Here is an 18,617-nt window from a genome sequence, read left to right on the forward strand (position 1 = left end):
GGTGGGGTGTGGGGAGGGGCGGGGGCGCTAGTAGGGGGAAGGGAGGTTGGGTGATAAAAAAAAACTTTAATTTTTTTTTGTTTTTAAAGCTTTTAACAAGGTTTCTATTATAATATGGGTAAATATGGGTACCCATATTATCCATTGGGTAACTCGTTTTTACCCATTTAAAATGTGAGTCGAGTCGAGTACTTTATCCATTTTTATTTAACTCGTTTTTGATCGACTCATATTCGACTAGACTCACTCGTTTGCCACATCATTTTAGATTAAAACCAAGTGTTTATAAGCACTTTTTAAATTTACCCGAACACTAAAAAAGTGCTTGAAAACTATTTTAGCTCAAAAGCACTTAAAATAATCTAATCCAAACAGTCTCTATGAGGCATTAAAAAGGAACACCAATTCCTTCTAAATTCGCCAAGAGTGGTACTGGAACCTTAGATCAGTTGATGGGAAATTTGAATAGTAGTGTGGGTGGCACGTTGAACCTTGTTCTGACTTATTATTATGCCATGAAGTGTTTGGAGAAGCATGGCCTGTTATAAACTTTTAAAAAAGAGTTCTAAAAATAAAAGGATTTGAGTGGAAAGGAAGAAAACCAACATAAAGGGGTGAATGCTGATAGAACCCTTGAGGATACATTGAACTTCTAAGGTGGTACGACTTTGTATTTATTTCTTAGTTGTTTCATGAGATTTTTTGTTTTAAATGTACATTATTAGCTATATTTCATGATAAGGAAATTATGTATGTGGGAAGTGAATCATTTTGCTCTTTGTTTATAGAGAATTTGCGAGTAGACTTGCATGTGACCATTTGATGATTGGTTTTACATTATCAGGTGCTTGCAGATGTTCCAAGTTCTTTAAGGTTTGACATCTTAACGGCTTTGATACAGAATAGCGAGTCTTCTTCAATGGTATGCTCTCCATCAGTTACTAGAGAAGTTTACAGCTACAGTAATTGTTCTTGGACTACACTTGATTGAATTTGCTCTTAGATATATTGTTTCATGTACAGATTGCAATCCTCTTAGATTGTATCAGAAGGGAAATGCACGAGGAATATAGTAGCTGTATCTCAGTAAACAGTGGGGTCTCAGAGGCAGAGGTGAAATATTCTCAATGTCTCTCATTTTGGAGTGCTGGTGTTCTGGAACTAGTAGAGCTGGTTCTGAAGCCTCCAAATGGTGGCCCTCCATCTCTTCCTGAGTACAGTGATGCTGTAATTGTCTCTTCCTTTTTAACTCGACAATATGTGACTTATATTACCATCTATAGTTTTGCATTAGACTTGCCTGGCAGTGGCTGGAGAGAATGATACAGCTAAAATCTTCAATAAATTGTGACTTATATTGTAATTCCAAATGGTGGCCCTCCATCTCTTCTTCTATTGATTTCTATTTGGAATTTTTCTCTGATGCTTCTGCTTCCAGTGGCATTAGCGATACTTGGTCTATAAGCTAGCTTATAGTATGACTCCATCAAGAAAACTGGTTGCTATATAGTTTGAGGAGAATTGATTGCTATATTATGTGAGGATTTTCTGTGTTCTTTTTTCACTTATCTGTGACATGATTGATCAGCTAATTGACAATAGGATTTGGGGCACAAATAACCAATTTATTGAAGATTTCAGCCGTATGATCATCCCTCTTCTAATTTACATGTGAGCTGCCAGTTGGACTTCTTTGTGAATCTTAATTATGAGAAAATTCTAGGATATCTGAATCTTACGTTTTAATCATTATAAAGGATTAATGCAGTGATGTTGTGCTTAATATTTTGGGGATTTGCATCTGATAGATTGTTGAAGTTACTTGGTCTTACAGTAACTGATAGATTGTTGCATCCCTCTCTCTCTCTCTCTCTCTCTCTCTCTCTCTCTCGATCTCGATTGAGGTAATGTTATTGCAATATACTTCATCAAATCTTCAGAGAAATGAAAAACATTCAAGTTTGAATCAACTCTTCTTGCCCGCCTTCTTTATCAACTTCATGACATGCATTAAAAGTGGTTCACACACAATTGTCAACTTGTGTTATCTCATGGAGCATTTTCTTAGAAGTACGACAAGGATGCTGCTAGGATTTGAGGCCCAGTCAAAAGTGGTGTATTTTTGTTCGAAAATGAATAACTGGGCATATTGATACTAGTAAGTTGAGAAAATACAAGTCGAGTCCTCGGGGCTCTAATCTGATGGTTAGAGCTCATTAACGTAATGTGTAGGTTAGGCGCACATCATGAATTCAAAACCTATCGCAGACAAAAGTTTGGTATTAAGTGGAGAAGGGTAGAGAGGTGGACTCATCATCCAACAAGTTTTGAACTATGCACCAGCAGTCCCTCGGGGATATCTCAGTTATAAAAAAAATACAGGTTGAAGGTGCTAAAGATGTTAGATACTAAATTTGTTCATAAGGAGTAAGTACCCGAATGTATAGTTTTACCTGAAATAGGTAGACCAAAGAAGTAGTGGGGGAGAGGTGATTAGAAAGGATATTACTCTACTTCAGGTTATCGAGGACATGACCTTAGATTGGAGGGTGTGCAGGATGCGTATTAGAGTAGAAGGTTAGTAGGCAGTGGAGTGTTGTCTTCCTTTCTGAGAGTCTAGGTGTTTGTCGTCATACTAGTTGTAATATTGTAGTCTGTTGCTTAGTGTGTTTTGATTGTCGCACTATTTTGCTGTTCTTGTTCCTTTCTTGCAAGACTTGCACTGCTTCCCTTGCTAGTTGCTATGTTTTTCTCATTGTTTTCTTACTCTTTGTACTTGGATTTGCTACACTTGAGAGGATGGTCTTTCAGAAATAGCCTCTCTACCTTCACGAGGTAGTGGTAAGGTTTGCGTATACTCTACCCTTCCTAGAACCCACTTGTGGGATTCAACTGCCTATTTTCTTCTCTAGTCTACATATTGTTTCTTGCCTGGTGAAAATAATGAGGATTGACGGCTCTTTTCCTCTATGAGTCAGATTAATGTCCATTCTTGGTTGATCACTAGTGTAAGTTTATTATTAGATCCCGTTTGGTTACTAACCTCAGTGATCATTCTTTGTATGTAGATGAGAATCTGTCTCACATTGGTTATTTCTTCTACTTTACCTTTTACTTTTTGTGTTTTTTTAAGCGGTGAAAGCATGGAACTACAAGACATGGGTTGCAATGTAAAAGGTCCTAGCAACAGTTGACCGTCCATAAACTTGTCAAACTCAATAGGATAAATAATTTATTTTTAAGATGTATATAATGTTTATTAATTTTTAATATAACAAACCAACACCCAAAGAAATTATTAAACCCTGCATAACTAAACCTTGCAAAACTAAACCCTGCATAAATAAACCCTGCATAATTAATACCTGCATTGCTAATACCTGTGTTGAAGTGTGTGACCATCCATCTAAAAGCTTAAGCTGTTAGAGAGAGCACACTTTTATTGTTGATTATATTCTCAACACACCCCCTGATTGGGCCTGATTCTTTTTCATGGGCCAAGCACGTGGAAATTCTTTTTTAATTTTGGATGGCGGTGAGATTCGATCTCAGGACCTCTGCCTGCTCTGATACCATATTGAAGTGTGCGACCATCTCATCTAAAAGCTTAAGCTATTAGAGAGAGCACACTTTTATAATTTGGTTATATTCTCAACAACCTGCATAACTATTGCATGTATTACTAATACCTACATAACTCTAACCAGCAACCAAACGGCCCCTTAGTGATTCACCCTTCAAAAAGTTGATAATACTCACGTGATACCCTCAAGCATACCAAATTTGAAAGTATGAAGGGAATTTTTTGTGTTTTTTAACCATGCACATTGATTAAATTTACATTTTCTTACTGTATTTCTTGCCATACTCTACAGGTTCTATCAGCTCTCAATCTCTATCGGTTTGTAGTGATCAGAGAGTCAACAGGTAAGTGTAGTCTAATTATGAAAAAAAAATAATCTCTTTTGGACTATATGTGAGTGTCTTTTATGGTTGCTTCTACATGAGATTTAGTTACATTTTCATTTTGATCTTTGATTAGAATAATACTCTCCTGGTCCCAGTGACATGGTTCTCCTATTTGTGGCTTTTCTTGAATGTTTGATGCTTTTTTAGTATAAATACCCCACCCAACCAATGTGTTGATATTTGATGGGATACGAAATTTAAAATGTTAATTGGACTTGTGTATTATATTAGTGGCAGTAAGAAGAAAATATCTTAGTAATGGTTGAAAAACTAATTTAACAAAGAAAACATCAATACCAAAACTTAGATTGAATTAATTGAATGAATTTGAATTCCAAAAAACTTGTGAAGATTGGTAATAACAATTAGACTTGTATTATATTAAGCAAAAAATACATGGGAGCTCATGTTGACCCCAAGAGTACAAAAGGTTAGCATCAAAAGCCAAGTTATGGAGGACATTACAAGTGTTCCTACTGCTAATGGTTGGTTACAGTTGGAACTATCTTGTTTTCGGATAGCACCATATCTGCAGAAATTAGTCTTGCCTTCGCTGTACCTCCATGAAGATGCTTGTAAGAGATCTTTAACAAAAAGAGGAGGTTAATCAAGTATGTGGATGCTACTTTCAGTCAGTGTTTTACCAAAATAAGCTAGTTGATTGGCAACTTTTTTTTTTTTTTTGATAACCGAGAAATCTGTCTGTGACCCGTCCTTTGGACCAATCACAGCCTTCTAAACTTGGTGGATAATGGGCCGCCCCTCTACCCTTCTCCACTTAAATACCAGGCTTCACTTTGCATGGCGTGGGGCTTGAACCTGCGACCTAAGCCACAAATCCTCCACCTTTTGCCACTTGAGCTATGCCTTGGGGGAAGTTGATCGGCAACTTTGTTTTGCTCCTTGTACACATGATTGACTTCCGGATCATTCATCTTGTGCAGGAGCTACCTGCAGTCAGTAAAGAAATGTATTGCATTGTTAGTTGTATGTGTTAGAGATGAGACTAATTCCAGGGCATCAATATTTATTTGCAATGGCATGATGTTTCGTTGGACAGCCAAGTTGAGCACATGAAGCAAAACTAACAATTCTGTTTCCATGGCTAAAGCTGTGTTTGCTGCACCTGCAAATCCCACTATCCATTGTCCATTTGAGTCACGAATAGCTCCTCCAATCCGCTGTTTTTCTTCTGCATCCTTGAATGCACCATCAGTACTCAGTTGGTAGATACCTGTCGGTGGTGGTTCCCATTTTACATGTACTAGGACTTAATGGCATTTCCTAATACGAGTGTTACTTAAGTGATAATATTCCAAAGCCATTTGGTAAATAAGTTGTCTTACGTTGATTTTTTTTGTGCGAGAATATGTTATCATTTCGAGTCTTCCATAAATGCCACAAAGTAAAAGGAATGAGTATTTGGCTTGGTAAATCATAAGCCGTGGAAGTGAAATTGAAGGTGTGTAGACTATGAAGTGTATGGTAGGGAGAATCCTCCCTATATGTGAGTATGGACATAATTCATGTTTTAGACAGTTTATGAGGGATCTAGGGGGGTAGGTTTTGCTCTTTTGGCTACTACTATAATTATTACTGAAGTATACCTTTGCTGTAATTCTCTGTTTAAAATAGATATGTTAAGCTGATTAAAAAAATAGTGAAAAGGGGAAGGTAACGGTTCTGAATGAGACTTTTGATTTCTTCAGGTGGAGGATAGTGTCTATGAGCCATAGTGTATGATAGATGAAACCATAACAGCTTGGTCAGTCTTTTGGAGTAGGCCTTGAATAAGTTTGCGAAGAGTTAAATTAGGGTCTAACCAAGGTTCTGTCCATTAATCTAATGTGAGTTTGTGTGGCAATTATTCACATTATACCTTTTTGGCAATAATTCCAGTCATTTGTAATGTTCTTCCAAGTTCTGGAAGAGTGTGGAGTAGTCCTTCCATGATATGACATGTAGCGATTGAGAAGTAATGAAGCCCACATAGATTTGGGATTATGGCAAAGTCTCCAGGCAGTGCTAGCAAGCATTGATTTGGTGATCTTGTATTCCCAGGCCTCCTTGTTATTTTGTGACAATGTTCCAATGAATTAGATGAAGTTTTCTTTTGTGAGCACTAGAACCCCAAATGAATTGTCGCTGATAACGCTCAAAGTGATGAATAATTTCTTTGGGTGTAAAAATGATTTGCATTAAGTGATTAGGAATGACGTTAAAGAGTAGAACGAATGGGAGTAGAACGGCCTGCCAAGTTTAGAAAGTTTTGTCTTCCATTCTGCTAGGTGGTTTTTGAAATTGTCAAGCATAAAAATGGAAATCTTGTCTAGTTGGTTTGGTGTTAAAGGAAAAATCTTAGATAATTCCCAAACCTGTGACCTTCCAAAACGTTAAAAGAATTTAGGACAATTTTTTTGTCATGGTTGCAATTGCAGTTATTGCTCCCAAATGCACATGCAAGTGTACGTGGTTGCACAAGTAATATAGTGGCTCTAGAAGAGCCGGATTATTGAACCTAAAGGACTTACGATTAGCTTATATCAAATTTCACTAATACCCACAAATTAATGCAAGTGTGCCACAAAAGTTTGATTTATATTTGTAAACTAAAAATGCAAGAATTAAAGAATTAGAATAAATCACAAAAGTTCAACTTCAAATTTGATGATAACAATAGTTTGGAAAATTCCAGGGCTGCAGCGTAACTAAGAATTTATGCATCGTATTTCCTTAATGGATTTCAAATGGTTATCAAATTACTGATATTCAAGGTTGAAATTATATAATCCTCTCCTTACCTTTAATTGTCTACCACAATTGACAATCTAACTACATCATTGAGCGGGGATAAATTGAATCACTGCGGAGCACTAAGCTTTCTTCTTGTTTCATAACCAAGCACATCAACTAGGTATATCCCTATCCTAGATACAAATCAATTCTAAATTTTATACAAGAAAAAATCATGCTCCTTGTATTCCACGTTCTATCCCTCTATTCCTCTTTCGAGTTCAAGAAAAGACAATAAATTTATTCTAATGGGGTTCAAACATCAAAATAGTAATTTAAGAACACAAGAGTAACTTGTAGGGATAACCAAACTCCATCCATATATTCAAAACTAAACAATCATTCATAGCCACAACCCTAGCACAAAGGGATTTAGAACCTCATAATTCAATTCACGAAATTGGAATGTTTCATAGCCATAGGAGAATTCGAAAGATGAAAAAGAATAGGAATGAACCCTAATATTTGAGAAGAAAAGTCGTCCTAGTCTTGTCCTCCACAAAATTGAAAAACATTAATAATAAAATTGAGTATTTATAGGTTTGGAAAAATACGACAAAAATCTGGCGCACAAGTCTGACACGGAGTCAATATGGACCTGCCCATTTTTTCAGTACTGCCTTCTCCGCGACGCGGAGCCCATACAAGCTCCTCTAGTCCAAAATATTCCTACGCCAGATTTAAAATCCCAGCTCCGCGATATGAAGCCAATACGGAGCTAGGTTCTTTTCTCATCCTATCCTTCTTTTACTCCTTCGAGGCTTGCCTTATGTGCTTCCACATTTTCGCTTCACCTCCAACTCAGTTTTTGTCATTTTGTGCCCATTTCACGTGCTTTCCAACCTACAAACACCTAATCATATTGGTTAGGTGAAATGCATAAACATGACTCTTAACAACTCTCAACCTAATGGAATTTGCTCTCGAAATTAGCTTAAAACATAGGTTTTCACTTGGCTTTTAGGCATATAAATATGCCCAAGATCACCACCCCACACTTAAAGCTTTGTTCGTCCTCGAGCAAATCACCTTCACACAAAATACCTTAATTTACGACTCTACAAACAACAACATTTGTACTGTGGCTACACAATTCACAAATCCATTATCTTTTTGCACTCAAGCATAACATACGTTTCCTTCATTCAAGGCAAATACATTGAAACCTCATGGCTCAAACATTGACTCAACAAGTCTTATCAACTCAAGCATAGATCTTCATTCGGCCTCACTTAGTCATCACCCATCTATAATTAAACATGAGACCTCACGACAAAGAATTGCCCACTTTTCACTCATTTTTAATCAATTTATCTCAACAAAGGGCCCAACATAAAAACAAACTCACTCTCACAAACGACTTCACATGCTACACATAACGAGCCATAGGCTTGCCCTTAGTGTGCTCCTCCACTAATTCAGTACGCTCGACTATAATCAAACAGGACTTCACGAGTTGTAATGTGGGTGAGGGGTCGGGTACGGAAACTATGTAATAGTGACTTACACTTCCCTAAGCACATTGCAATTTAGACTTCATTACTCATTGTTTTCTTCCCTTTGTTTTTAGTCCTTTCCTCAATACTTATTCAGTACTGATTTCATCTCATCAATAAAATGCTTCATACACATATCACGAGAGCTTTTTCATTACTTTGTAGTTAATCATAAACCACCTTTTTACACTCAACCATCCCCTTTCTTCCGCTTCAACAGGTTTATCAAGTCTATGCGACAGTGCTCAAGGAAGCATGGTTCCAAAACTAGGGATTCAACAAAAGGGCTAAGACAAAAATATGGCTACTAACGACATGCTACAGGCTCAAAAGGGCTGACTAGTGATAGAATATCTGAGCAGGCTAGATTTCACAACGCAAATCAAGGAAGGCCTATTGTCATCTTCTAAACAGAGCAATACTTGCATTTCACATTACACACACCAGGCAAGTTCTAGGCATTATGATGTAGCAAGGAATACACAAACCTTATCACACAATGCCACATGCTCAAATTTAGTAAGATTTCTAGCGATTTACAAGTTTGGACCATGTAAGAGTTTACTTTAAGCTTAAGTTGCATTCTAAGTCAACACAAGAGCTTCAAGGGTCTCTAAACATACTTCCCCTCATGCTTTTACACGTCACCCAACATTCTTTCATGCAGCCTTAGTACAAACACCATACCATGACATACACATTGACGAGCTTATACCCTTAAGACAGTCGTCAGTGATCCATCCATCATAAGAAAATGTTTCTCAACTATGACTACTGACTCAATCCTACAAAGAAAAAATCTTATTTTTTGTACGGTTCGAAGGGGCTATCCTTGGTCAAAGAACCGAAATCAAACTCCAAGGAATCCAAACTAAAACTAACAATAAAAAACAACCATTTATATACACAGGACATGGACATGATCTCACACCCCACCACCTCACACTTAAAAGCATAGCACTATCCAGTGCTGCAAAAATCACAAAAGTAAAAACAAAAGTAGGGTGGAGAACTTCCCTTTTCAATCCTCCATGGCATCGTCACCTCCAGCGTCTTCGAGAGCAAGAGGATAGTCTCCATCATCATCAGTGTTAGAATCCACATCCGAACCAATGCACAACTTATCTTGGTCTGTAGGTATGTCATCATTGGTGGACTCAAAGAAATCAGGTCCCAACCCCAAGACGGCCAGAGCATATTTTACCAGTATTAGGCGTATGATGTCCAAATTGCTCATATGTTCCTTTTATACACCTTATCTATCCCAAACTTTTTGTCGACGTGGCCAAAAACATATTTTACCAGCCTTTTTTTGGCGTATGATGAACAAGCATTTTGTATGAGGCCTTATTTATGTGACACGTGCCCCCTACCTCCTCGATTGTCCACCTTCCATGCTCATCTTCTCCAGCAGTTGAACCTCTCCATCCAACAACCACCACCAGTTCCACCACCTTCAGGTTACTCCCCTGTCCAACCTTCAAAGAGAATCACAGACATACATCCGCCCCTCCACCAATATCACTGCCTAATGACCTCCATCAGAAAATCCATTAGATCACCCCTATCATTTGCCATACACAAACCCATTGTCCCAAACCTTCCTTCAACTAATAGCCCCATTACCACTCTACAAAGCAAGATTTCACAGACTCAACCCCGCTTCTTAATCTTTTTGGTTATGTATAACAAGAGTAGAAATACATGGGAGAGATTGAAATTGTAGGAGTTGCGAAGAGATATAAAATCCTTATAAGTAAACTTGGTGGAATAAAAATAAAAGAGGGAGAGAGCGGTGATTTTTAGGTGGAGTGGTGTCGAGTGTGTATGCTTTTCAGTTGAGTTGTTGGGGTCGAAGAGAGGTGTTGGCCTGGCGTTATGCCTTTATGGTGGTCTCTGTTTAGGATATTATTTTGGGTGATTCTGGCATGATGTGGTGGAATAATTAGATGGCTATCGTGAGCATCAAAGGAGGTTGAAGGGATCGATCCAAATTATTTCTAGTTGGAGGAGGTGTCTGGTGAAGGGATAGTGTTTTGTGGCATCACAGATGTGGTCTTTATTGATGTAGTGAGATTGGTGGCAGGGCAGAAATGTGAGGTGAGTGAAATTAGAGAAATGGAGATTGCCAAAGATTGGCTATATTGATTTTGCGATGGTGGTGTTGGCGAAAACCATGGGGGCGGTATTGGTGGCAACCATCAAGGAGGAAGATGAAGAATGCAGAAGCTGGAAACTTCTGTCAATTGGGGATATACTTGGAATTTTAAGTTTCTTTTTCCTTGAGTTATGGCATGTGTTGCAAACTGATTGCCACGTGTGATGCAACCTCTAAGAATAAGTGGCCAAACACTATCAGTTGTGTAATAGCTGTGTTTCGAACAACTTTGATATGTTAAAGATTACCCATGTATATAGGGTGTAAAGGAAATAGGTGCAAGCTGAGGAAGGAAAGCATGTACATAAGCCTATAAGTATCATGTCAAAACATCTTGGATGACATTTTATACAACTTTCATTCAGTATATCTAAATTTGACATTTTTATTAAACTAACTTATCAATAGCTACTTCAATATGTTCTTTCACCACTACTAATTTAATACTAAAGTCATTAAAATGGGATAGAGGAAAATTGTAATGTCAGGTGGTATGTCCATGGCTAATGTTCTTTTGCACATGTCCTCTTTAGTCCCTGGTTTTGTTTGGAATTAGTGGGGCATGATCTAGCAGATCTTCATTTAAGTTCCATTCTTGCTTACTGATCAGAAAAAAGGTTCTGCCCCCTTCCTCTTTCTTCCTTTTTATTTTTTGGGAAACATATCTCCTCTCCATAGTCCATTATTTTGCGCTATGTAGCAGATGGAACAAACATCAATAAAGAATTTTTCCTAAATACTAGGGCAAATTACAGAAATCACATACTTTTAAGGCAAAATTACAATCTATCCCTTAAAAGTTTATAATTACAGAAATCCCTCAAACGGATACAATAATATAAGCGCTGATACATTAATCTGATGCGCGAGATACAATAATATAAGCGTTGATACACTAATTTGATGCACGAAAATGAAGGATTTTGGAAATTTGTAAAACTTATAGGGGATAATGGTAATAAGTAAACTAAAAGGTGGGATTTCTGTAATTTTTCGGGCCTAGTTGAATTGTTCAAGTGCCTTGTGCATAAAGCTATTGACAAAACAATTTGTGGATAGTTTCAGAAATCTTCTGTTATCTCAAGTCTTTTCTTTTTTCTAATAGAAAGAAGACTTATGTATTATCATCAGTGGATAGTCAGTCTTTTCTGTCGTCTAATATCTGTTGGCTAAACTGATTTATTCAATTTTGGAGACAACAGAAGATGACACTAATATTACTGATGATCATCTGACTTTCAAAACACATGCAACAGGAAAAACGAACTGTACTGGAGTGCTCTCTAAGGACATGTTGCAGACGGCTTACAATGAATGGCTTCTTCCTTTGCGTACGTTAGTGACAGGAATCATGGCAGAAAACCAGCAGGATCATGAAAAACTAGCATCGGACACAATGTGTTCCTTGAACCCTATTGAGTTGGTTTTATATCGGTGTATTGAACTCGTTGAAGATAATCTGAAACATGCATAGTTGTATCACCAATCTCATCTGGTAGCGTTTTCTGGGTTCTAGGAACAATACAAGAAAAATGTATAATTATTGATTTTCAGTTTATTTTTGTTTCTTCCATTCAGTCACAGTAAAATCCCAGTTTCACAATCTTGTAGTTCAATGAGACTGACATTTTTTGCTGAAGGTGTATTAAAAAATTAGCTTTGGAGTGACATTCATATGGATATAAAAAATAGAACGGCATACCATTCTATGCAAACGTCGATGGGATGAAAAACTGTGACCTAAAAGGGTAAGGAGCCCATCATCTTTGGTCCACCTTCTCTAAGCATAATTTATTTGAATACTCAAATTAGATGCTAAACGAAGTCTCTGTCTAGGTGTATCATTTGATGTTTTTCACGAGAAAATGCCATGAATAGGGAGAGTAGGTCTAAAATGGTTCTTTAATTATATACTTGTCCAGATTTGGTCTTTTAACTATTCAAAAACTTATCAGGTTTGGTCCTTTAACTATGTACTTGTCAATTTTAGTCTTTTAACTATACACTTGCTGATTTTACTTCTTTAAGTATTCAAAAATTTATTAGGTTTGGTCTTTGTCCATTTTGTTTATACAAATAGCTTAAGTTTATATTAACGAAACACTTTGTGAAATTAGATCTTTAACCCATTTTTTCAATTATTTCTCTATTTCCGTTGTTTTTTCTTCAAATTACTCTTACAAGAAGAACAATAACCTCAACAATTCGAAATAAGATTAAGGAAAGAAGATATAAGTTCTAGTTTTTACTTAATGGAGGTTGCTAGTGACTTGAATATGTGATGTTCCCTTCTTTGACGGTTAGTGGTTCACAATCAACGTGGATTTTTTAATTTTATTTTCATACAAAAGAAAAATAAGAGATTTGATTTTATCACTCAAATTTCTCTACGTAAAATAAAGTGAAAAGAATAATAAAATTGATCTATTAAAAACAAACTAAAAAAAACTACAAAAAGTTGCAAATCTACCATTTTATAAATTTCAACTTTTGAAAAATTAAACAAATTTCCTTCAATAAAATCGTTGGAGTATAAATTTGGATTTAACGGGTAATAATTTTTTTAGCATATTCAAGTCATAAGTAGCAATAATATGCTTCATTTTATCTTCTGTTGAATAAAATTATGTCTTATATTTTCTTTCCTCGTGAATTTTATTTTGAATCATTGAGGTAAAGGTTCTTTTCATAAGGAAAATTTGAAGAAAAAGTAGCGGGGAAAGGCATACAACTAAAAAAATGGCTAAATGATTTAATTTTTCGAGGCATGAATTTGGTCAGTATAAACCTAAGTTATTTGTATAAAAAATGAACAAAGACTAAACCTGATAAGTTTTTAAATACTAAAAGGACTAAAACAGGTAAATGTATACTTAAGGGGCTAAAATTGGTAAGTGTATAATTAAAGGACTAAATTTGATAAGTTTTTGAATAGTCTAAGACTTAATCCGGTAAGTGCATAGTTAAGAGACTATTTTAGATCTACTCTTATAATTAAGGGACTATTTATGATATTTTTGAAAAGAGGATTGTTAAAGATAAAAGTTGAATAATATTGTACTAAAATAAAGGGGAAAAGGGTTAAAATGACCTTAAACTATGCGAAATGAACAAAAATGCCATATGTTTATGGTTTGCTCCAAAAATGCCCTTGTCGTCAATACTTTGATCCAAAAATTCCCTTATTGTTATTTAATAGGTAAAAAATGCTCATTTTCCCAATAAATATATTATTTATTTTCTTTTAAGAACATTCTTTTTCTAATAATATTTTTTTTAACTAGCAAATTTTTGTCCTATTTCAATTCAGAAAAAAAATAAAAAATAAAAATATTTCTTATTTTATTATAATTTTTTAATCGTTATATAAATATAAATAAATGATAGATTTACTATGATATTATATATATGACATATAATATTTGTCGAAATGGTACATAAAGTTATTCTATTTTAATTGATAAAATGAGATTAAGACATTTTTATTTGTTAAAGTGATTTTAAAAGAAAGAAAACAAGAATAGTGTGCTTTAATAATATTTTAATTAGGAATAAGATGTGTTAAAAAAGAAAAAAAGAAATAATATATTTATTCGGAGAAGGACAATTTTGACCCATTTAGTAACTATAGGGGCATTCCTAGACTGAATATTGACTACAAGGGCTTTTTTTAACCAAAGTATTGACGGCAAGGGCATTTTAAGCCAAATTATTAACATAGGACATTTTTATCCATGTCACATAGTTTAAGGGCATTTTAAGCCTTTAAAACGTTCAAATTGTTTCGTTTAAAAATCGAAGATAGTTCATAAGTATCTTCACATATCACACGATTTTTGAACCCCGATTCATGAACCATAAATATGACCGCACATAAATGCACATACGTATATTTTATACTATCTATAAAGATGTAAACATGACTCATGATGCCAATTGTTAGAAAATAGTATACACAACGAAAACATTCCAAAATCATATAACTTACATGAATATAGACAACAACCACAAATACACATCACATACAAAGTATGCAGAAAATTAACTTAAGATTACCTCTTGAAGCGTGTGTATGAATATCTTGAAGCAAGTCAAACTCCAACTCTACGGTCTTCTACAGAGATCTCAAATTAACAACTGAACTCTCTCGATACTTGGGTGGAAGAGTATCGTATAGAATGCTGAATGACTTTCTAGGTTAGAAGAATCCTACTTATAGAGATTTCTTCTCAATTCAAAAGGGAGAAGATAAATTTGCGCCTCTTTTCTTGAACAAGAAACTCATGCTATTTCTCTCCTTTTCTCTTAGAAATAAGATTCTCAATTCTAGTTAAATATAAGCACCGTAGGGATCACAAAATTAATTTCTGGGCTTCCTATTATGGAAATAATTTTAAAAAAATATTCTAATTATTCTTACCATATCATTCCACTAGAAATTCATAATTGCACTCTTCCATTTGTATTTCAAAATTATCCGTTAAACACTTATGTAATTCCCCATATTAAGATTATAGACACTAATCAATAAATTAAATTACAATTACTGACGAATTTAATTCGATGATTAATTTCCTTTAGAGCAATACTTTAACTTATTTCATGCGCTAGATTCATAAGTCTACCGGGTGAGTTTGTACATGAAAACTTATAAGCTTCTCATAAAAAGGTGTATCATCAATCTTTATATTGAGACATGAATTCCATCAACTAACTAATTATTTCACCAAGTATTTGTTCCATCTCAAAATCTCACATTTTAATAAGGGAAAAGGGTTCAAAACACACACAAACTTTGACCGAAATTACTGTTACGCACTCCAACTTTGCGAGGGTCCTATTCTCCCCCTAAATTATTTTTTTAGTGTATTGTTGAGGGTATTATTAGCTTAGTTTGATGAGCAAGCGACCACACTCACGTTTAGCGCGTAAGGGTGGAATTAAAGTAAAATGAACCCATCTTTATTTGCCACGTGGCAATCCACATCATTCCTTTTTTTTCATTAAATATCCTTAATTTTAGTTGTTAAGGTAATATTATTTTTTAATTAAGGAATATATACAGATGTCAATTTTTAATTGGATATTTCCTATCACGCCTCGAGGATACCCCCTTGACGTAACACGGGACCTAGGATCACGAAGGACCCCAAGCTAACCTTGTGTTTGACATATATCAAGCATACTGAGAATAACTAAATAAAACATGTACTATGCGGAAGCTAAATCAAGGATAACTAAAAAGGGGTAAGACCCCAACTATTCTGAATGTATAAAACATACTAAGAGTTTAATAACAATTGTAAGATAAACTTAACAGTTCAAGCTGATTCTACTACTATATCTGAAAAGCCTCTAACTGAGTTGAGTTGTTGGGAGATGCCCCCCAACTAACTCTAACAAAACTGAAAACTGAATAAACAAATTAAATGAAAAGCATGTCTATTGTCCTCAAAGTATGAGGACTCACCACTGAAGCTGCTGAAATGCAGACCGAGAATTGATCTAAGCGCGACCTGGATGCTGAGTACCTGAAATTACATCATGAAAGGATGTAGCACAGAATATGCGTCAGTACTTGAAATGTACTGAGCATGTAGGATATAGATACTAAGCTGAAAAAATATATATAAGCTGAACAAAGCATAACTGAGCAATGACATAAACTGAGCAGGAATGTAGATACTGAAACATAACTGAAAAGCTAAACTGAATGCAATGACCAAGTGCTAATCATGAACATGACATGCTAAACTGAATACTGAAGTATGTAATGGAAACCTCGTCAAATGCACTAAAAGTCTGATTGTGGGAGCTACTATTAACCGACATAAAACCATGTGAGCTAAACGTGGAGTCCGATGTATGCGCCCCATCGAGAGGAACCAATATACCTTTCTAGGGGTATAAAGGCATGACTGACGTGATCACTAAATCTACTGCCCAATAGAGGGGACTTATTATCCTACGGGGGCATGTAGTTCTGGGACTATGAGGGTACGCTGAACCCTAGTCCAACTCGGTGCTAAGTTTACTCCCAACTGAATATGTATATGACCAAAATACTGAATAGCTCAAATATTGACATGCAATCTGAGAATGTAACATTTATGTACTGATTATGTGACATTCAAAATCTGGAGCATAATTATCTGATTAACTGACCTAGCAAGTATAATTCATGAACTAAGAGAATTTATACAAACCAGGGTTCTGACTTTCATACAAGGAACTAAGTAACCTTTCCAAGAAAACATGTTATTTCGATTACTGATACTACAACAACTTAATCATAACAAAATTCCAAGGTTTTAGAAACCCTAGGTCTAAACAAGATATGGAGAATCAAGGAGATGACTGAATTCTAGGGACCTAGTGGATGAAAGGAACCCACTAGTGAAATCCCAAATACCAGGTGACGAAATCTATGGAGAAATTCTTTGGATTTCAGGGCTGAACCTTGAAGAACACTGATGCTTGCTCTTGGGAGGTTTGGTCGATTTTTTCCTCTTCTTTTTGCTCCAAGTTTGGATGATTTTTGGAGAATGAGGGTTCTGGGTAAGTCTGACCAAGTTATTAGGCTTAGACTGAGTAAAACAATGTAGTTTAGGCATTAAACGACATAGTATAAGGGCCCCAACGCATAGGAAAAAAGACCTAAATGAGCCTAACTTAAAAGCTGACGAAGGCCATCCACATAGGGACCTACAGACCGTCGTTTGGACTACCAACCGTCGACTACAGTCGTGTTTCGTGGTCTACCCAACAGGGCTTCATTAAAATGAGCATAACATTTTACTCAAACCTGGGATTTTGGCAAACTTAGTGGCGTTGGAAAGAAGATTTAATTATCTTTAATTTGATTGGTTATGGGCCACCTAATTCATTTTATGTTAAAATATATGACTGTTTGAAGTTGACACAACAACCAATTCCCTCCAATTGGCTGCTGACCCTTACCTACGGTTTATAGGTCCAACCATGGACCGTACTGGTCGACCGTGGGTGGGATCAGAGACCATCAGCATTTGGGCCTTAACAACGGAACCCCACCTACGGTCCGTGGGTGGTTCCGTCGGTATTGGCACCATTTTTCTGAAAACTAGGATATTCTTCATTTTTGAGGTCCGAGGTGTTACATTATCTCCCCCTTGGGAATATTTGTCCTCGAATGAAGTCTAAATAAGCTGAGTATGGAGAGAAGGAGCTGCAATCCCTACCACTAAGTACTAGAAACGATATCTGACTGAACTGAGTTCCAAGAACATGCAAAGAGGCTGAAATGCAATGATAACTTAAGGAATAATATACTGAGATACTGGACATGAACTATTACCTCAAGATGAAATGGAATCAGAAGGAAAGAGATGAGGATAGTTGGCCTTCATGGGTGCTTCTGCTTCTGAAGTAGCTCCCACTACGGACCGACTCCTCCAAAAAACCTTCACTGAAGCTACTTCTTTATTTCTCAACCTACGAACCTGACGGTCAAGGATCTCAACTGGCACCTCTTCATAAGTGAGACTATCCTTCACAACCACACTTCTAATGGTACTATTGATGTCAAATCACCCACACACTTCTTCAACAAGGAAATATGAAAGGCTGGATGAACCGCTGCTAGTTCTGCTGGCAACTCTAACTCATATGCCATATTACCAACCCTTTTCATGATTAGGACCTATATATCTAGGACTGAGCTTCCCTTTCTTGCCAAATATCATCCCCTCTTCATAGGTGACGCCTTTAGGAAAACCCAATCGTTGATTTCGAACTCTAAGTCCTTTCTCCTCACATCTGCATAGGACTTCTGACGACTCTGAGCTGTCTTTAGTCTATCTCTGATGAACTGAATTTTTTCCATAGCCTCATGAACTGAATCTGGCTGAATCAAGGTTGTTTCACCTACTTCAAACCAACCAATCAGGGACCTGTAGCTACGCCCATATAGTGCCTCATATGGGGCCATCTAAATAATGGAATGGAAGCTATTATTATAGGCGAACTCTATGAGAGATAGGTGATCATCCTAACTACCCTTGAAATTAATCACGCAAGCTCTCAACATGTCCTCTAAGGTCTGAATGGTACGTTTTGCTTGACCATCCGTCCTTGGATGAAATGCTATACTGAGATTTACCTAAGTACCAAGACCTTTCTGAAACGATTTCCAGAAATTAGAGGTGCGGTTTCCCCAGAGA

General features: G+C 36.2%; 1 protein-coding gene across 6 annotated transcripts in view; it reads left to right on the forward strand.

Annotated features, from left to right (window-relative positions):
* LOC102596677 (aberrant root formation protein 4) overlaps window positions 1-12,086 on the forward strand; it is a 25,554-nt gene extending 13,468 nt beyond the window's left edge. For 2 of the 6 annotated variants that reach the window (XM_006355108.2, XM_006355107.2), the window contains exons 11-14: window positions 845-922; window positions 1,024-1,227; window positions 3,876-3,927; window positions 11,673-12,086. In XM_006355108.2, coding sequence (XP_006355170.1) covers window positions 845-922; window positions 1,024-1,227; window positions 3,876-3,927; window positions 11,673-11,890 — 552 coding nt within the window. In that variant the 3' untranslated portion in view covers window positions 11,891-12,086. Of the gene's footprint in view, window positions 1-844; window positions 923-1,023; window positions 1,228-1,588; window positions 1,672-1,768; window positions 1,836-3,875; window positions 3,928-8,478; window positions 8,705-11,672 lie in introns of those variants that run through there. The other 4 variants (XM_006355109.2, XM_006355110.2, XM_015312207.1 and 1 more) reach the window with 4 other exon arrangements.
* The last annotated feature ends 6,531 nt before the right edge of the window (window positions 12,087-18,617 follow it).

Source organism: Solanum tuberosum, unplaced genomic scaffold (genome assembly GCF_000226075.1).
Source record: "Solanum tuberosum cultivar DM 1-3 516 R44 unplaced genomic scaffold, SolTub_3.0 scf00195, whole genome shotgun sequence".
Classification (NCBI taxonomy): domain Eukaryota; kingdom Viridiplantae; phylum Streptophyta; class Magnoliopsida; order Solanales; family Solanaceae; genus Solanum; species Solanum tuberosum.